At 34.9% G+C, this 14,875-nt stretch overlaps 3 protein-coding genes across 4 annotated transcripts; 2 read left to right on the forward strand and 1 right to left on the reverse strand.

The window, feature by feature from the left end:
* On the forward strand, positions 1-4,070 carry LOC118036796 (WD repeat-containing protein ATCSA-1). Of its 2 annotated transcripts, none has more exons than XM_035042640.2 (9): positions 1-427; positions 545-814; positions 903-1,062; positions 1,205-1,368; positions 1,686-1,929; positions 2,751-2,905; positions 3,006-3,095; positions 3,630-3,698; positions 3,827-4,070. In XM_035042640.2, exons 1-9 carry the CDS (start codon positions 278-280, stop codon positions 3,866-3,868), a joined length of 1,344 nt encoding a protein of 447 aa, XP_034898531.1. In that variant the 5' UTR covers positions 1-277; the 3' UTR covers positions 3,869-4,070. The 2 variants fall into 2 exon arrangements, with proteins under 2 accessions (XP_034898531.1, XP_034898522.1); XM_035042631.2 differs by having other exon boundaries at positions 5-427; positions 1,190-1,368.
* Positions 4,071-4,222: 152 nt separating this feature from the next.
* LOC118036807 (F-box/kelch-repeat protein At5g43190) lies at positions 4,223-6,301 on the forward strand. Its single transcript, XM_035042646.2, has one exon. It carries the CDS (start codon positions 4,832-4,834, stop codon positions 6,101-6,103), a length of 1,272 nt encoding a protein of 423 aa, XP_034898537.1. The 5' UTR covers positions 4,223-4,831; the 3' UTR covers positions 6,104-6,301.
* A 4,194-nt stretch (positions 6,302-10,495) lies between these two features.
* On the reverse strand, positions 10,496-13,336 carry LOC118036785 (mitochondrial outer membrane protein porin 2). Its single transcript, XM_035042619.2, has 6 exons — positions 13,176-13,336; positions 13,047-13,114; positions 11,838-11,948; positions 11,672-11,758; positions 11,367-11,575; positions 10,496-10,977 (listed from the first exon to the last, which is right to left on the reverse strand). The coding sequence occupies exons 1-6, from the start codon at positions 13,222-13,224 to the stop codon at positions 10,671-10,673; spliced, it is 831 nt and encodes a 276-aa protein (XP_034898510.1). The 5' UTR covers positions 13,225-13,336; the 3' UTR covers positions 10,496-10,670.
* Between the last annotated feature and the right edge of the window lie 1,539 nt (positions 13,337-14,875).

Consider the following 14,875-nt stretch of genomic DNA (forward strand, 5'->3'; position numbering starts at 1 on the left):
GCCAACGGCGAAGTGGATGCCCATTTCACAACTGGGCTACTTCATGTCCAAAACCAAGCCACTGGATAATCTTCCCTTCCACCCAGATACAACTCCACGCCACGATACTGTTCAGCAACAACTTGGACAACCAACAGTTAGGAGTAATATTCTGTCCCCCTCTTTTCAACTGGGACTTTAATTTTTTCGAAGATTCAACTAAATTATAAAGCAAGAAGCTTCGAAGGTTGAAAGCAAGAAAGGCCGTGCTTTTTTAGGCCGAAGATATGCTTCGAGAATGTGGAGGGAAATCAAAGACAGAGAAGCGGGCAAAACCCGCCCCAATTCATTCAAGAACCGGGTCAGTTCCTCCAGGATCTCTAATCTTCAACTCTCCAATTACAAAGACGTTGTCTCCCCTCACAGAGGTTCCATCAACTCTCTTCAGGTACTTACCACACCCGAAATTTCTTTCTCTTTTTAAACCAATTAATTTCTATGATATAGTGTTATTCCTGGGGGAAGCTGCTGCAGCATGTTTTTGTTTTGATAAATGAAAAATCAGGTTGATTTGACAGAGGGGAGATACTTATTATCCGGGGCATCAGATGCATCAGCTTCTGTTTTTGATATTCAACATGCCACGGATTTTGAAGGGGGAGGAGAAGGAGCTCTTATTGCCAAGCACAAGTCTTTAATTACTATTGACAAGCAACATCAAAATGGTCATAAATTTGCCATATCTTCTGCTATTTGGTATCCAATTGACACGGGCCTATTCGTTACTGGTTCTTATGATCATTATATTAAAGTTTGGGATACAAATTCCACCCAGGTATATTGTGCTAGTGCCAAACGCTTGAGCTTGATTGTTTTTGTTATGATTATGAGGTTTTGAATTGTTGTATTTGATGTTGGTATAGATGGTTATCAATTTCAAAATGCCTGGAAAGGTGTATAGAACTGCAATGTCTCCGTTGGCAACTTCTCATATGTTAATAGCCGCTGGAACTGAAGATGTTCAAGTTCGACTCTGTGATATTGCTTCGGGGGCATTTGCGCATACGCTATCTGGTCATCGTGGTATGTTTATCAGTTTATGGTTTGTAATTTGTCTGTTTTTTTATGTGTCCATGCTGTATGAATTCAATTTATTTTGATTATGTCATGCATACTTTATGTGCTTCTTTGTTATTTTCCTTAATGGCAGATGGTGTTATGACAGTGGAATGGTCTACTTCAAGTGAATGGGTTCTGGTTACTGGGGGATGTGATGGTGCCATACGGTTTTGGGATATCAGGCGTGCTGGATGTTTTCTTGTTTTGGATCAGTCCCAGTCTCAGCTTGGCAGACGGCCACCTGTGCTTGCACGATCTGCCGTGAGTAAGGTTGTTTTCTTATGCTCTTCTTTAGATTCTCCAAAAACAAATCCTTAGTTGACAAAGCTTTTTCATGCTGCAAGCTATCGTCCACTCAACTTCATTAATATTTCTTTCCATATGTTCTGGACACTCATGTCGCGCTACCAAGAAAACTCAATACAGGGTTGCAATTCTTGCACGTGTTCTGATTGTTGATGAAGTGTTTTCTCGTCTTTTCTTCTCTTTTTCCCCACCTGTAAAGAATTGTTTGCAACAGGAAAACCCTTTGACTAATATGTCTCTGTCTGTTCTTCTATTAACAATAGCTGGGTGTTATCATTCAGGTTTCAACTTCAAAGGCACTATCTAAAGGCCAAAATCTCCTTGGAAAACCAAGGATGCCTCAAAAGAAATCTGGTGGTGGGAATGGAATAAAGCATTCACCTCTTGGTCAAGTTCCAGCCAAGGGATATCTCAAGCAACGATTACATCCAGGGATGTTGTCAAGTCAGGATCGTGCCACTGCACATTATGGTGCTGTTACTGGTTTAAAAATAACTGAAGATGGCATGTATCTTCTAAGTGCAGGTTGAGTTGTGTTATTTACCTAAAGTTAATAACAGATGATTTTGTGATATGGTTTTATTTTTTAAAAGTGAGAGCTTACATTAAATTTGAACTTGTACATGTTGAGTATAAGGTAGCTTGCAAACGTTGATATATTTGTGGGATTTGGTTATAACTTGTACTACTAACGGGCTGCTTGAAAATTAAGATCCGTGTAGAACTCATGCTTCACGAAATTTGAACCTGTACATGTTGAGTATAAGGTAGCTTGCATTCTTTGATATAATTGTGGGATTTGGTTATAATTTGTACTGCTAATTGGCTGCTTGAAATTTGAGAAAGATCCACGTAGAACTCATGCCTTGATTACGATGCTGCAGATAGGAGATAGAGACTCATGGGTCTAATAATTTGTCCAATAGAAGTTGTCCAAATCAGGGAATTGAGCAATATTGTTTGTTTCATAATGACTGCCCCTTCAAGATTTCCTCAAGTTGTGTAAAGTATTTTAACATATCTGTTTTGATGGGTGGCTGAAGAAGGTGTTTGTGTTGACTCAATGAGCTAAAATAGGATGCATCTTCTTGAAAGTCACTGAAGAAGTTTCTATGGAAAATGATCTTAGTATTTGCAAAATTATTAAACTAAAAATATTTCTGCGAACAAGTTATTAAGGATCAATTAAGGCTCCTTTACCCATGCTGGACATTTCATTAATACTGGTAACCAATCACTCTTATGAGTTTTTTTTTTTTTTTTTCTTATGTACATGTCAAGTTATCTTTTTTCTTTTAATTATTATCTGACTCCATCTTTCTCTCCATGATGCTTCTGGATTGCAGGATCAGATTCAAGAATAAGGTTGTGGGATGTCGAATCAGGCCGCAATACCCTTGTGAACTTTGAAACTGCACGCTTACAAACTAGCAAGCCAATTCAGTTGGCCACAGCTCAGGATTCAAATCTCGTTTTTGTTCCATGCATGACCTCTGTGAAAGTAAACATTCCTGATGTACCTTGTGTTCTCTATTTAATTGTGAATGTGAGTGTGACGCTGCCCTTTATTGAAACCTAATATATTCCGTTGAATTTTTTAGGCATTTGATGTTTGGTCGGGTAAGACGTATGTGACATTTCGTGGCCATTACGAGTATGTGAACTGTTGCTGGTTTAGTTCTCAAGATCAGGTTTCATCCTATTCTTGTACATTTTCCCAAGGTTTTTCTAGTTATCACTTTATCAGCTTAATTACCATGCTACCAGCTAGATTTTTCATGCAGTCATAGTCGTGAAACCTTCATCCCACTGCATTCATGAATATCAGATATCCAGAAGTCAAAATGAGTAGTTTAAGCATTACCTGTTCCAAGTATTCTGAGACTAGGGAGAGACTTGTGGGGTGCTCATATCAGGTTAGCAGGGTTTCTAATATTGGAGAACGACAAGGTAGTGATAGACTGCATAAGATTGTAGCACAGCTCTCTCTTAAAAAGTAGAAAAACAAAATTTCATCTGGAAACTTGGAATGTGTTCATAAATCGGGCTTGTCATACCTGATTTCTCACTTGCTATTAAAACTTCGAAAAAACTTCATGTGCCTTGCATTCGTAGTACAATACAATGCTGCAGGATCTTGTTGGATTTTACATGTAAGAAATGCACTTCACTGGCCATTTATTTATTACAACAGCACCTACTTGATTGGTGATTCATTGTTCCAGGAACTGTACACAGGTGGCAATGATAGACAAATTCTAGTTTGGTCCCCGGCCAGATTGATTTCCAACGAGGTTGCAGACCTTCTGAACTGATTTAGTTTGTATAGATTAAGTTGTCAACTATTGCTTCAGATAAAGGGTTATATTGATATTAAGCATTTGTTGCTGCTTTCTCACTGAGTTTTGACATGGACATGCAGGATGCTAGTCCAGCTGAGGATCAAGATAACTGGAGCGATTGACATCTGTTGCCGCATCGATTTGTACTGGATATCTGACCTTTATGTATTTTGCACGTGCCCTAGTTTATCTTCCTCCAGTGACTTTTCTTTTTGTTTCGTTAGTAAATTCTTTAGTGGCTTTGTATATCGACTCCCGAGTTAAAATTGTACATGAATTGAGGAACAGTTGAAACAATAGAAACTTATACCCTAGTTATGAGACTTGGCTGGCAGCTCTCGGCTCGGTCTTGGCTCTGGTTGTAGCGCATGGCCCATTGTCAAACTTATACCCGAGTGGCCGGTCCCCTTTTTAGGAGAGAAAAGGGAAGGTCATGAAGATTGGTGAAAGTGTCGAAGGAGTGTCCTCGTTAATATGGTCAATAGTAGGTGCTCTTCTTTATCTACAAATGCTCAATCTGTAAGCAAAGAGTGGACCGATTCTATCTGCAAATTTGAGAGCCAACTTGCCAGTAGAACACCCACTTTTTGGTTCAACCAATCCTTTACCACTGTGCTTCAAATTGATCAGAACAACGACTTTGAAGTATTAATCTTTATTAGTCAATGGGTTTTATCCCTGTCTGTTTTTAGTCTATGGCTTTTGCCCCTCTCTTTCTTGCCGGCCGATGCAGCCAAAGACACTAATTGAACACGCCACTCGCACATCTAGAAGACAGCTTTTATGAGCTTTTGGAAGTCCATATACTATTGGTTTTATCTCAATAAGGTCCTTCAGTTTTGAAATCTCTCAATCCAACCCTTATATTAATCGCTCGCCATCAATCAATGGTGTTATTTAATCATTTAGGTGCATTGTTTGATTTAGAATATAATTTTATATATTTGAAAAAAATTAAGAAATACGAAATAAACTAAGAATAAAAAAAAGCTTTAATCATCAATTAACGTTGTTAATAACAAAGACACTAACGATATGAACAAAGAAATAGTAAAAGGATTAGATTAAAAAGAAAGTTTAGATAAATGAGGGATCTCATTGACAGTACAGAGACCTCGGAGCACACTAACCTGCTTATGTACCTGTCTTTAGCCTACGTTTTAGTTCAGAAGGCCAAAACAGCTGGGATTAGGTTGCTAGCTACCTCTGGTAAAGATCTGACACCAGCCATGATGCCAAAGAGTCTACAGTCTCCATCAAGATCACCAGAGATGGATCCAGCAGTCTGGAGCCGTCTACCGGAGGAGCTACTGGAGCATGTTCTATCTTTCTTACCTTTAAAAACGTTCTTGAATTTGAGATCAACTAGTAAGCATTTCAAGTCTCTTCTGTTTTCTCCCTCTTTCATGTCCAAACACACAGCTTCTGGCTCTCCTTTCTCTTCTTTTCTCTTGCTTTCTCACCCTCAGTTTTTCCAGCAATTCCCTCTGTATGATTCTATTGTTGGCTCCTGGCGCAACTTAGCTTTATCACTCTCTCTTTTATTACCTGGTACTGGTTCTAATGTTTCACCATCTTGTACACTTCTTTCATCTTCTAACGGGCTCATTTGTTTCTCTCTTCCTAGTTCATGTTCTTTACTTGTGTGCAACTTCGTGGCTAAATCTTCAAGGATTGTGGAATTCCCAAGTCATCCTTTTGCTTTTGAGTCATTTGTTTTCGTGTCCATGTCATTTGGGTACAAGATTTTTGTGCTATGTTCGAAGTCGTTCTCTTCAAATTCTGTTTTTGTTTATGATTCAAAAGTCCACTCTTGGCAAAAGTTCGATGGCTTTGAGCCAATTTTAGGTGACAATTATCGTCAAGAAGGCGTGTTCTTTAACGGGTCGTTGTATTTTACCACCTCAGAGCCATTTTCTATAGTGTGCTTTGATTTGGAGAGTGGAAGGTGGGGGCGATTAGACAATGAATTGCCAGGGGACCTTACATTTGTTAGGTTGGTTAGTGATGGTGAGAAGAGGCTCTATTTGATTGGTGGAGTTGGGAGAAACGGGATTTCAAGAAGCATGAAATTGTGGGAATTGGATGGTGAAAGGAATTGGATCGAAGTAGAAAGTTTGCCTGAAATGATGTGTAAGAAGTTTTTATCAGTTAGTTACCACAACTACGACCGTGTTTACTGCTTTTTGCATGAGGGGATGATCTGTATTTGCTGCTATACATGGCCAGAGATATTGTATTACAAGGTGTCAAGGAGGACTTGGCATTGGCTCCCTAGATGCCCTTCATTGCCTGAGAAGTGGAGCTGTGGCTTCAGGTGGTTTTCTTTTGTTCCAGAGCTGTATGCTCCAGTTTGAGGCATTTGTCGGTGTTTCTTTGTCTCTGTGTGAGGCTCTCTCTCTCTTTTTTTATCTTTCTGGAATTGTATTTTCTTTTATTACTTGTCAGATCCTGCTTGTGTGTACTTAAAGTTTGTGCCAATGAGACTTGTTCTGTTGGGATCTTGTTCTTGTTTCTGCTCAGGAATCTGATTTTTGGATTGGATTGTTGTGAAATGGCTATTATTGATACTGGCTATTAAGTTCGTTAAAACCCGTGTGGGATAACACGATTATAATAAGTGGACATTTGAAGCACTGGGCTTTCCTTGCTACCTAATGCTCATTTGATAATGAGACCTAGTGCCCATATTTAGAAAAGGGTTTAGGTTATTGGTGATCACTGGATTACCTGTTCTTATTGAAATAATAATGTTTTGTTTGATAACTATGAGCCGAAGTAATACTCACTTGAAACAGCTAATTTAATTTGTCATCAAAATGGAGTTATTGTTTTAGTGTTTTGAGTTACTGTTTTGGTGTTTTGTTGATGATTTAAGGCATAGATTCAACCTTGAAATGTTGAGTTATTGTTTTAATGTTTTATGCATTTCGCGTTGGTGATCGTGCTACTCGTGCCTTGGAAAATTCAAAGAAAGATGTGTTTGGAAACATCATTAAAACCGTATTTCTATAAAATTTTAAAAAAACAAATTTGTTAAAATTTAATATGATTTATATGTTTTAGATGTTTTGATGTACTAATATCAAAAATAATTTTTAAAAAATAAAAAAAATATCATTAGCATATATTTCAACATAAAAAATTATTTAAAAAACAACCACTATAACACTATCAAACATACTTAAAAATATCTAGATATCATCAAAATATCTTTTATTTTTTTTTGTTGCATTTTCAATCATAGATTCACGAAGCCCCAACTGTGCATAGACGGCTGCAACTGTCTACATTTGAGGACCACTGAGGTTTTAAAACCTTAAAATAGTGTGAAACACTATTTTGTCAACGAGGTCTCTGTCAGGACCGAGTCTAATAAAACAAGAAACATAGTGCATTCTGTCATAGTCATTGGAATTATTCTTATATATGCGAAAATCACTGCCATCCATGGAGCCGATAATTGTATTTTGAAAGTACTTATTCTATTCCCTAATTTAATGCTAGATATCCCTCGAGACATTTACTCGGGCATTATTAGAAGCCAGTAAAGTACAGAACTTACTAGTCAAAGCAAGATATTATTTTGGTGTGCGTGCTTGTTCAACTCAGCAATAAATTCAAGACTTAATAGCTTATATAATTCTAGTTGAATTAAATTAAATATCAATTTAAAACAAGTAAAGGAGAGAACTCGAATTTAAAACAAGATATTATATTGGTGTGCGTTCTTGTTAAGCTCAGCAAGATACTCAAGACTTGAAGTTTGATATAATTCGAGTTGAACTAAATTAGACAATAATTTGATGATAGGTTGTCTCGGTGCAGATGAGATGACCAAAACATTGACCATAACGATATTACATCAGTATAACATCAGATGAAGCTGGCTCAGATTTTAAGGGAACGAACTGCTAAACCCGCTGCCGAAAGGGTCAATTTTGTGCGTTTTATAAATGCAGATTACCATAGTTTCCTCAACAATTTTCATTACGCGAACAGTTTAAACCACGGTTAACTGCTTTAAAATCAACACTTTGGTATAAAATTAGAGAGTTTTTGGAATACAGGGACGCATACAAAACATATGGCAACCTGTAATTGCTAACATGATACATGCATCTCTTGAAGGCAATCTGTCGCTGCTGGGGGCAGTTCTTGTCGCCATCTTTACCAAAAGTTGCATTTTTCAACAGATAGCACTAGGAAGATCAAGTTAGCCATAATCTACGGAAGAAAATAGCTCAGATGAGCTATCTACCTCTGGCCGTGATCATGTTGTGCAATGGCCATCCCTACCCATTTCTTCATAATCTATTCGTTTGACCCTTCGAGAGTTCAGGAAGAGTATAATCCATCAGTATATAACAGGAATGATTCAAACTATCCACAGCTTTCTATCATATTTTATACCTAGTCAACTTGATTAGGTGGAATATAGAAAGATGGAGCCAGCTCGTTACTTTATATAATGAGGGATTAATATACTTAAATCACTGCAAAATATTAAGTATTATTCTAAAATTTATTAGGTGAGAGTTCATATTAGGTGTTTTTTTACCTATAAAATTTATAAAAAAAACATATATGAGATCGAGTTAATTTTTTAATTCAGGTTAATTTTGGTTTGTTGAGGTTATAAATAGGTTTATTATGGTTTATATGATGTTTTATAGGTGTTTTGGGTCAAAAATAGATTGAGAAACAGATTTTTGGTTAAAAAAATTAAACCCTGATTCTAGACAAATCAAACGATGCGTTATTAATTTTTTTTTCAAATTTTTTTTTCCAATTGCATGGGCCTGCTAGGGCAAGGCAGCGCGCGGGCCCTAACAAAATAGACCAAGCGTGTTGGCCTTGTTTGTGAGGACCAGCATCACCTGACTTTTGCTTTTTTATTTCTATTTTTTTAAAATTAATGATTTTTTTTATGGTTTTTTCTCTATTTTTTAATTTATATTTAAATTAGTGTTTTATATCTTTTATTTTGTTTGTAAAGTCTTTTTTGAATGAAAATTACTTTTTAAGTTATATATTTAAATTTAAAGAGTTTTTCCTGATTCATCAATATTTTTTTTATCTTTAGTATGGATGAATTTTATTTTTGAAAAAAAAAAAAAATGTTCAGATAATATTTTTAATATGTGCAGCCCTGCATGATATTTTTTTCCCCTTTTATTTTATTCGATCAATTTAATTTGTCTCTATTTTTATTATTGTTTGTTTAAATAAAAAAATTATTTTAACAAAAAAATTTAGCAAATACAACCGAGTAAATATCTCATTTTTTAAAATTAAATATCTTAATCTACATCTTTCTTATAATTTTTCAAGTTTTATTTTTAAATATCATTGATGACTTTTATGTATTTATTCACATACATAATTCTCAATTTATTTGATTACATGTATGCATAAAAAAATTAATTTGAACTTAGATTTTTTTTAACCACATAAACACGTTGAAAAAACTTGCATATACAATTTTTTTATAGGAAATAAAAATATCTTACCTTCAACAAAGTACGAGTCACATAACTAGTATTCTAAAGATTACTTGAAACTTCAGGGACTCCTGAAATGGAGATACCTTGATTTAGTGGTTACACTATATTACTGTCTTGTGCTTCGCTACGGGTCGAATTAATTTTTTTAATATAAAAAATATTTATAGGCATTGCTCATATTTTTTTATTAGAAAAATTATTAAAAACCGTGTGAGAATTGACCCGATATGCCCTGGTCAATTTGATGGCTCCAAAGACAACTTAGATGACCAATAAAAAACATAATTTGACTGAAAATAAATATTCAAGACAAGATTTGTTTTATAAATATTGAGACAACAATATATTGGATCGATTCAGGTCAACCCGAGTTAACCTGTCAATTAACATGTCGAATCATGAGACCATAAAAACCGATAGAAAGTAAATCAAAAGAAATTATAAAACTCGATTTCTAATAAATTTAATGTTGAATGATGAAATTGAAAAAAAAAACAATTAAAAAAAAAATCTAAGTCAACTCGAATTAATGTACCAAACTTAAAAACTAGGTCATGAGATCAAAATAACCCAATTAAAATAAAATATAAAGTATAATTTCCAATCAATCTAATGTTGAAATATGAGTTTTAAAAAAAGATTTAATTAAAAAAATAAAAAATAATAACTTGTGTCAATTCAGGTTAACCCGCCAAACATATGACATGAGTCATGAAACGAGGATAACCTCATAAAAAATAAATAAAAACAAATCATGTAGTCTAATTCTCAATCAACTCGATATTAAATGATAAAATTAAAAGAAAAAAAAAACTAGAAAAAAGAAAGGAAAGTGTAAATCAATTGAGTTAACTTATCAAACCAGTATTTTGAATCATGAGATTCGGATAAACATCATAAAAAATTAAAAAACTTAATCTCAAATAAACTAATATTAAAAGAAGAAATTAAAAATAAAAATAAAAAAACAAAAGGAAGGAATCAAGATATTATTTCAATAAATAGTGTTTTGTTAGGGTAAAATCCCTTCTTTTTAAATTTTTTTTTTGTTAGTATTAAATAAAGAAATTAAAATTAAAAAAAAAGGAAGAAAAAATTATTATTATTTTTAATGTTAATGTTAATAATGCTAATGGCAAGCCAGGTTCAACCACCGCTTAAGGCAAAGGATGCATGAAATGAAAAAGGCTACAATAGATGTAAGTACGGACTCAACCAGTCACCTAAAAATACGTGCAACGCTCAGAGGAAAGCAGTCCGCAGCTATTTTTTTCTATAGCAAATATGCTATCCAAATGGTGTTTACAAAAACTGTAGTTTATTAGAATGCCAAAAGGTAGAAAAGCGAGGAGAGAAATTAAGAGTTCTACAAAAGAAATTGATTGTATCATGTCTACCATTAAACAAAAATGGCCGATCAAGGCTTAAGAGACAGTGCCAACCCAAACTTGGGAGTATTCTGCAAGGCTTTGGTGTCAAAGGCACCAGAAATTGTCAGGAAGGACTTGGGCATGAGCTCATGTTGTACAAGAGCCCCCAGATTGCCATGGTTGTTGAGCTTTGCCTTCAGCAGTGTCTGTGGATCAACTACATATGAAAATCCGACAGTTAATGTGTTCTCATTAGTAGAGAACCTACGACTAATCTCTCCCACCACAGCTCCTCCATTCAGCTGATTTAGGTTACATAAAGAGGAAAACCTTATTGAGTCTCCTTTGTCAGCCCTGTCAAAAGAAAAGAAAACACTTCACTGATGATGTTGCCTTGTTTCAAGCTTGAAAATATCCTTGCCATTGTTTCGTGGTGTTTCCCTTTTATACTCCAACAAACTATTGAGTACTGATGCATCTTGGTGTAACAAATCTAAATTCCAAGGTATAAGATGTACCATGTAAGAATAGTAAAAGATAGATAAGAAAGCGAAAGCCATTTCATAAGCATACAGAGAGCCGAGAAAATCATTTATCTTAATCTGTAAAATGTTGGGGAACAAGATTCCTTTATAGGAACAATTTTGATTTTTGTGATTTGCACATCTTCATTTTCTCTCCACACGAAGTGTATCTCAAAATGTTCTTATTTTCTGTTAATGAACATAAAAATTGAGACTTACAGAATCACTGAAGCATTGGAATCTGGCTTTGTCAAGCTCACACCGGTGTTGTACTTTGCAAATTCACCAGAAGCTGTTATATAGGTTGCCTCTGCACCAAAAGCAATGCTAGGAGTACCAATGGCTGCTGAAAAATCAACAGCGGGGGACTTGTTCAGACCCAAAGCTCCAGTGAAACTAGCATGTTGATGTAGATATTGCACCTCAAACTGTGATAGAAAAGAACAGACAGCTTAATAATAATAAGCAATTAACATTTACGAGATCATGTTTACGTCCAATATAAACCATGTGAACTTTAGTACCTTGCCAGAGTTGTAATCAGGCAGTTTAATTGAAGCAATAGCTTTTGTGGATGGCAGAAAATCTGTGACACTGAGAGTTGTTACAATCTGTTATGTGAAACAGAGTATTGTTAGAAAAACAATATTGTGAAACTTGGATTTTGGAAAGAAACAGTGCGGGGGTTACATTTGATTCTGTTTCCAGTTTAACATCAAATTCAGCATTCTCGTATTTGTAACGTGCTCCCACGTCTCCAGAAGACAGGCCTCCTTTATTGGCCACATTTGAAGTAAGAGCCTGAAGATAAAAGATATAATATCATTGCTCTTTTACTCACAGAGAAAGGAAAAGAAAAGCCCCAGTCAATTGTCATTTAACATTGGCAGCGCATGGTAACACCTTGGAGACACAAGTAAAACTATAAATTTGGGCGTGCACAAATATGTGATTTGGAAAGAAAGATCTTCAACCAAGCTTTAAACAATCACTAAGAAGAAGGAAAAAAGAGAAGCAAATGTTCCTAAATATATTGTTCCAGAGTTATTCCCAGGATGCTTTTCGAACCTGCCTAATGCTAATTTGAAAGAGCATTCTGTCTCCTACAATGGAGGAAAAGGGCAGATGACATAGAACCATCAGATGATCCTATACATCAACAAGAAAACACAAAGCAGTATACCGATTTGCAGAAAACCTAATCCATTTTATGCCCACAAACAACTACATTTTAGTGTCTGCCATCTTTATTTCACAGATATTTTCTGTTCATTATCATGCGAGATATTTCCAGTCACGCAATCCATTAGATACTAAATCCTACAGTTACTCCTCTATGAAAAATAAATTTGACACTTTCTTTTATTTTTTAAAAAATATCATGCAAAATCTCAATGTTGTTGATTTATCAAGCTAGTTGGCTATTCCAAACGTGTCATATCAAGCTACTTTACGAGTTTACAAACTACATCCTTAGTCATTTAGTTGCCATGCTAGAACAGCAGACAGTACATAGTCCCTGCAACTCATTTCACAACATTGACTCTCCTTGCTTGATTTAGCGAATCGTAAACATTTACTGCCTTGTGATGAGCAGCAAGCATAGCAGTACACAACAGCACTGACAAGCATATGACTACACATGTAACACTACAATGAGATTAATCTTTAAAAAAAGTGAATGTGATGAGATTAAACATCAATGAAAGCAGCACAATAATCGTGGGCCTAATCAAAGAAACAAATCCAAGAACATAGCGGAAACTAAATAAGTCGTGCAAGCATTCAACATACAGAGCTGGATCCAAGCAGCAAGAAAAAAAAAACAATAATAGACTGCTAATGCTCGTACAAGTTGAGAGATAAGAGAAGAGATTGCAGAGGGATGAGAAAACGAACCACCCCAGAGAAACTAGAAGAATGGATTGTTATCTTCTGGTCGGGGCTGTAGTCCTTGTTGAGCACATCTGCAAACCAATACAATATAAGAAGCTTAGTTTGAAAGAGAAAGAGGGGGGTGAGATCTACCTTTGGCTTTCTTGCCGAAATCAGAGAACAGTCCAGGTCCCTTGCTCATGATTGCTCTGAGAGGCAGACAGAGAGGAGCGAATTGGGGAGGAAGAACGGAAATGAGGGGGTTTTGAGGGGAGAAGACTGGGGTTTATAAGAGCCTACTACGCCCACCAGACTATATATTTTTGTTTGGATTGTGCAATAAGCCAGGAAAGGGCCTCTTCTTGCAAGCCTCCGATATTTTTGCTCTTGGGCCCCAAGAAAAGAAATAGAGAATGCAAATAAAACCAGTGGGAATAGTAGGAGTAGCGGCTCGCAGAGGTGAGTACTGAGTACGGGTCTCAACAGATTTGTTTAAATTAAAATATTTGATTAGATTGAATTTTTTTAAGAAAAATAATTGATGGTTTTTTTAGTATTTTTTTTAATTTTGATGTATTAATTTCGGGAATAAAAAAAAATAATGTATTTTCAAATAAAAAACACTTTTAAAATACACCTTACACCACAATATCAAATATACATTAATTTGATTGGTCTTCATTTTATTATGGATTATTTCCTTTGGTTTGATTTAGTTTTTAATTTTAATTTCTAAAATTAAAATTAAATTGCATTAAAAAAATATATTTAGAATTGTTTAATAAATTCAGAAAATCATTTGTTTCTAGTAACAATTATTTTCAATTATTTTGTTCGCCCCTGCAATTAGTTAAAGAAATTCTCTCTTTAATATTTGATATTTAGACCAGATTCCTTTACTTGACATTGGCTACCACCATGATGCCCTCTGAAAAAGCTTATTATACGCACCCATGACTATCATTGATTTTTCACTACTTTCACTACCTGGTGATGAGATTTCGTGCTTGTGAGTGTAATATAAGTTAAATTAGGTCATAGAGTGTGTTTTATTTAGAAATATATTAAAATAATATATTTTTTATTATTTAAAATTTATTTATGACATAACAAATTAAAACAATTTAAAGTTAAAAAAAATATTTTAAAGTTAAAAGAATTGATTTTTTTTTTAAAATCATGATTCCACCGTAATGTCACCTTCAATCAATTTAGACAATCAAGTCTGGATCACTACAATTGACAATGTTATTGAATTAATCATTATTAATATTTTTTAGGTGTCACGGTGGATCTAAATATAAATAATTCTAAAATTGCATATTATTTTAATGCTTTATTTTCAAAAACACCGTGGAGAATACATGAGTGTATTTTATAAAATACAATAAAAATTCAAAATTGCAAGAATCATCAAGCAATAAATTTTTGTTCTTTTTTTTTTAAATCAACCAACAAGTGAGGTCATAAAAGCATTTACAATCAAAAGAAAAGCAATAAAATCGGAAAAGGCTAAAAGAAAATAAAAAATCACAATGCGGTCAATGGGCCCATTTAGGCAAGCCAGGCCTCTGGTCTATTCTTTCAATAATTTTTTATAGTTTGAAGTGGGCCCATTAAGATTTTAGCAGAATCGAAACCAAAAGGCCCAAGCCCTCCTTGGAAAGATCAGGCGGTCACCTAGCAACAATCTCGGTTGCTCATGACCGGAGAGCTAATTGCATAAAATATTAATTCACCATTGACCTTAGGGAGACAAACAACGGGCACGAGCTCCATTTTTAAGACAAACCCAGCGGAGTTTATGGTTGACCTGGCATGGCCTTGCCTGTATCGATGCTCCATGATTGATG

Source organism: Populus alba, chromosome 14 (assembly GCF_005239225.2).
Source record: "Populus alba chromosome 14, ASM523922v2, whole genome shotgun sequence".
NCBI lineage: Eukaryota > Viridiplantae > Streptophyta > Magnoliopsida > Malpighiales > Salicaceae > Populus > Populus alba.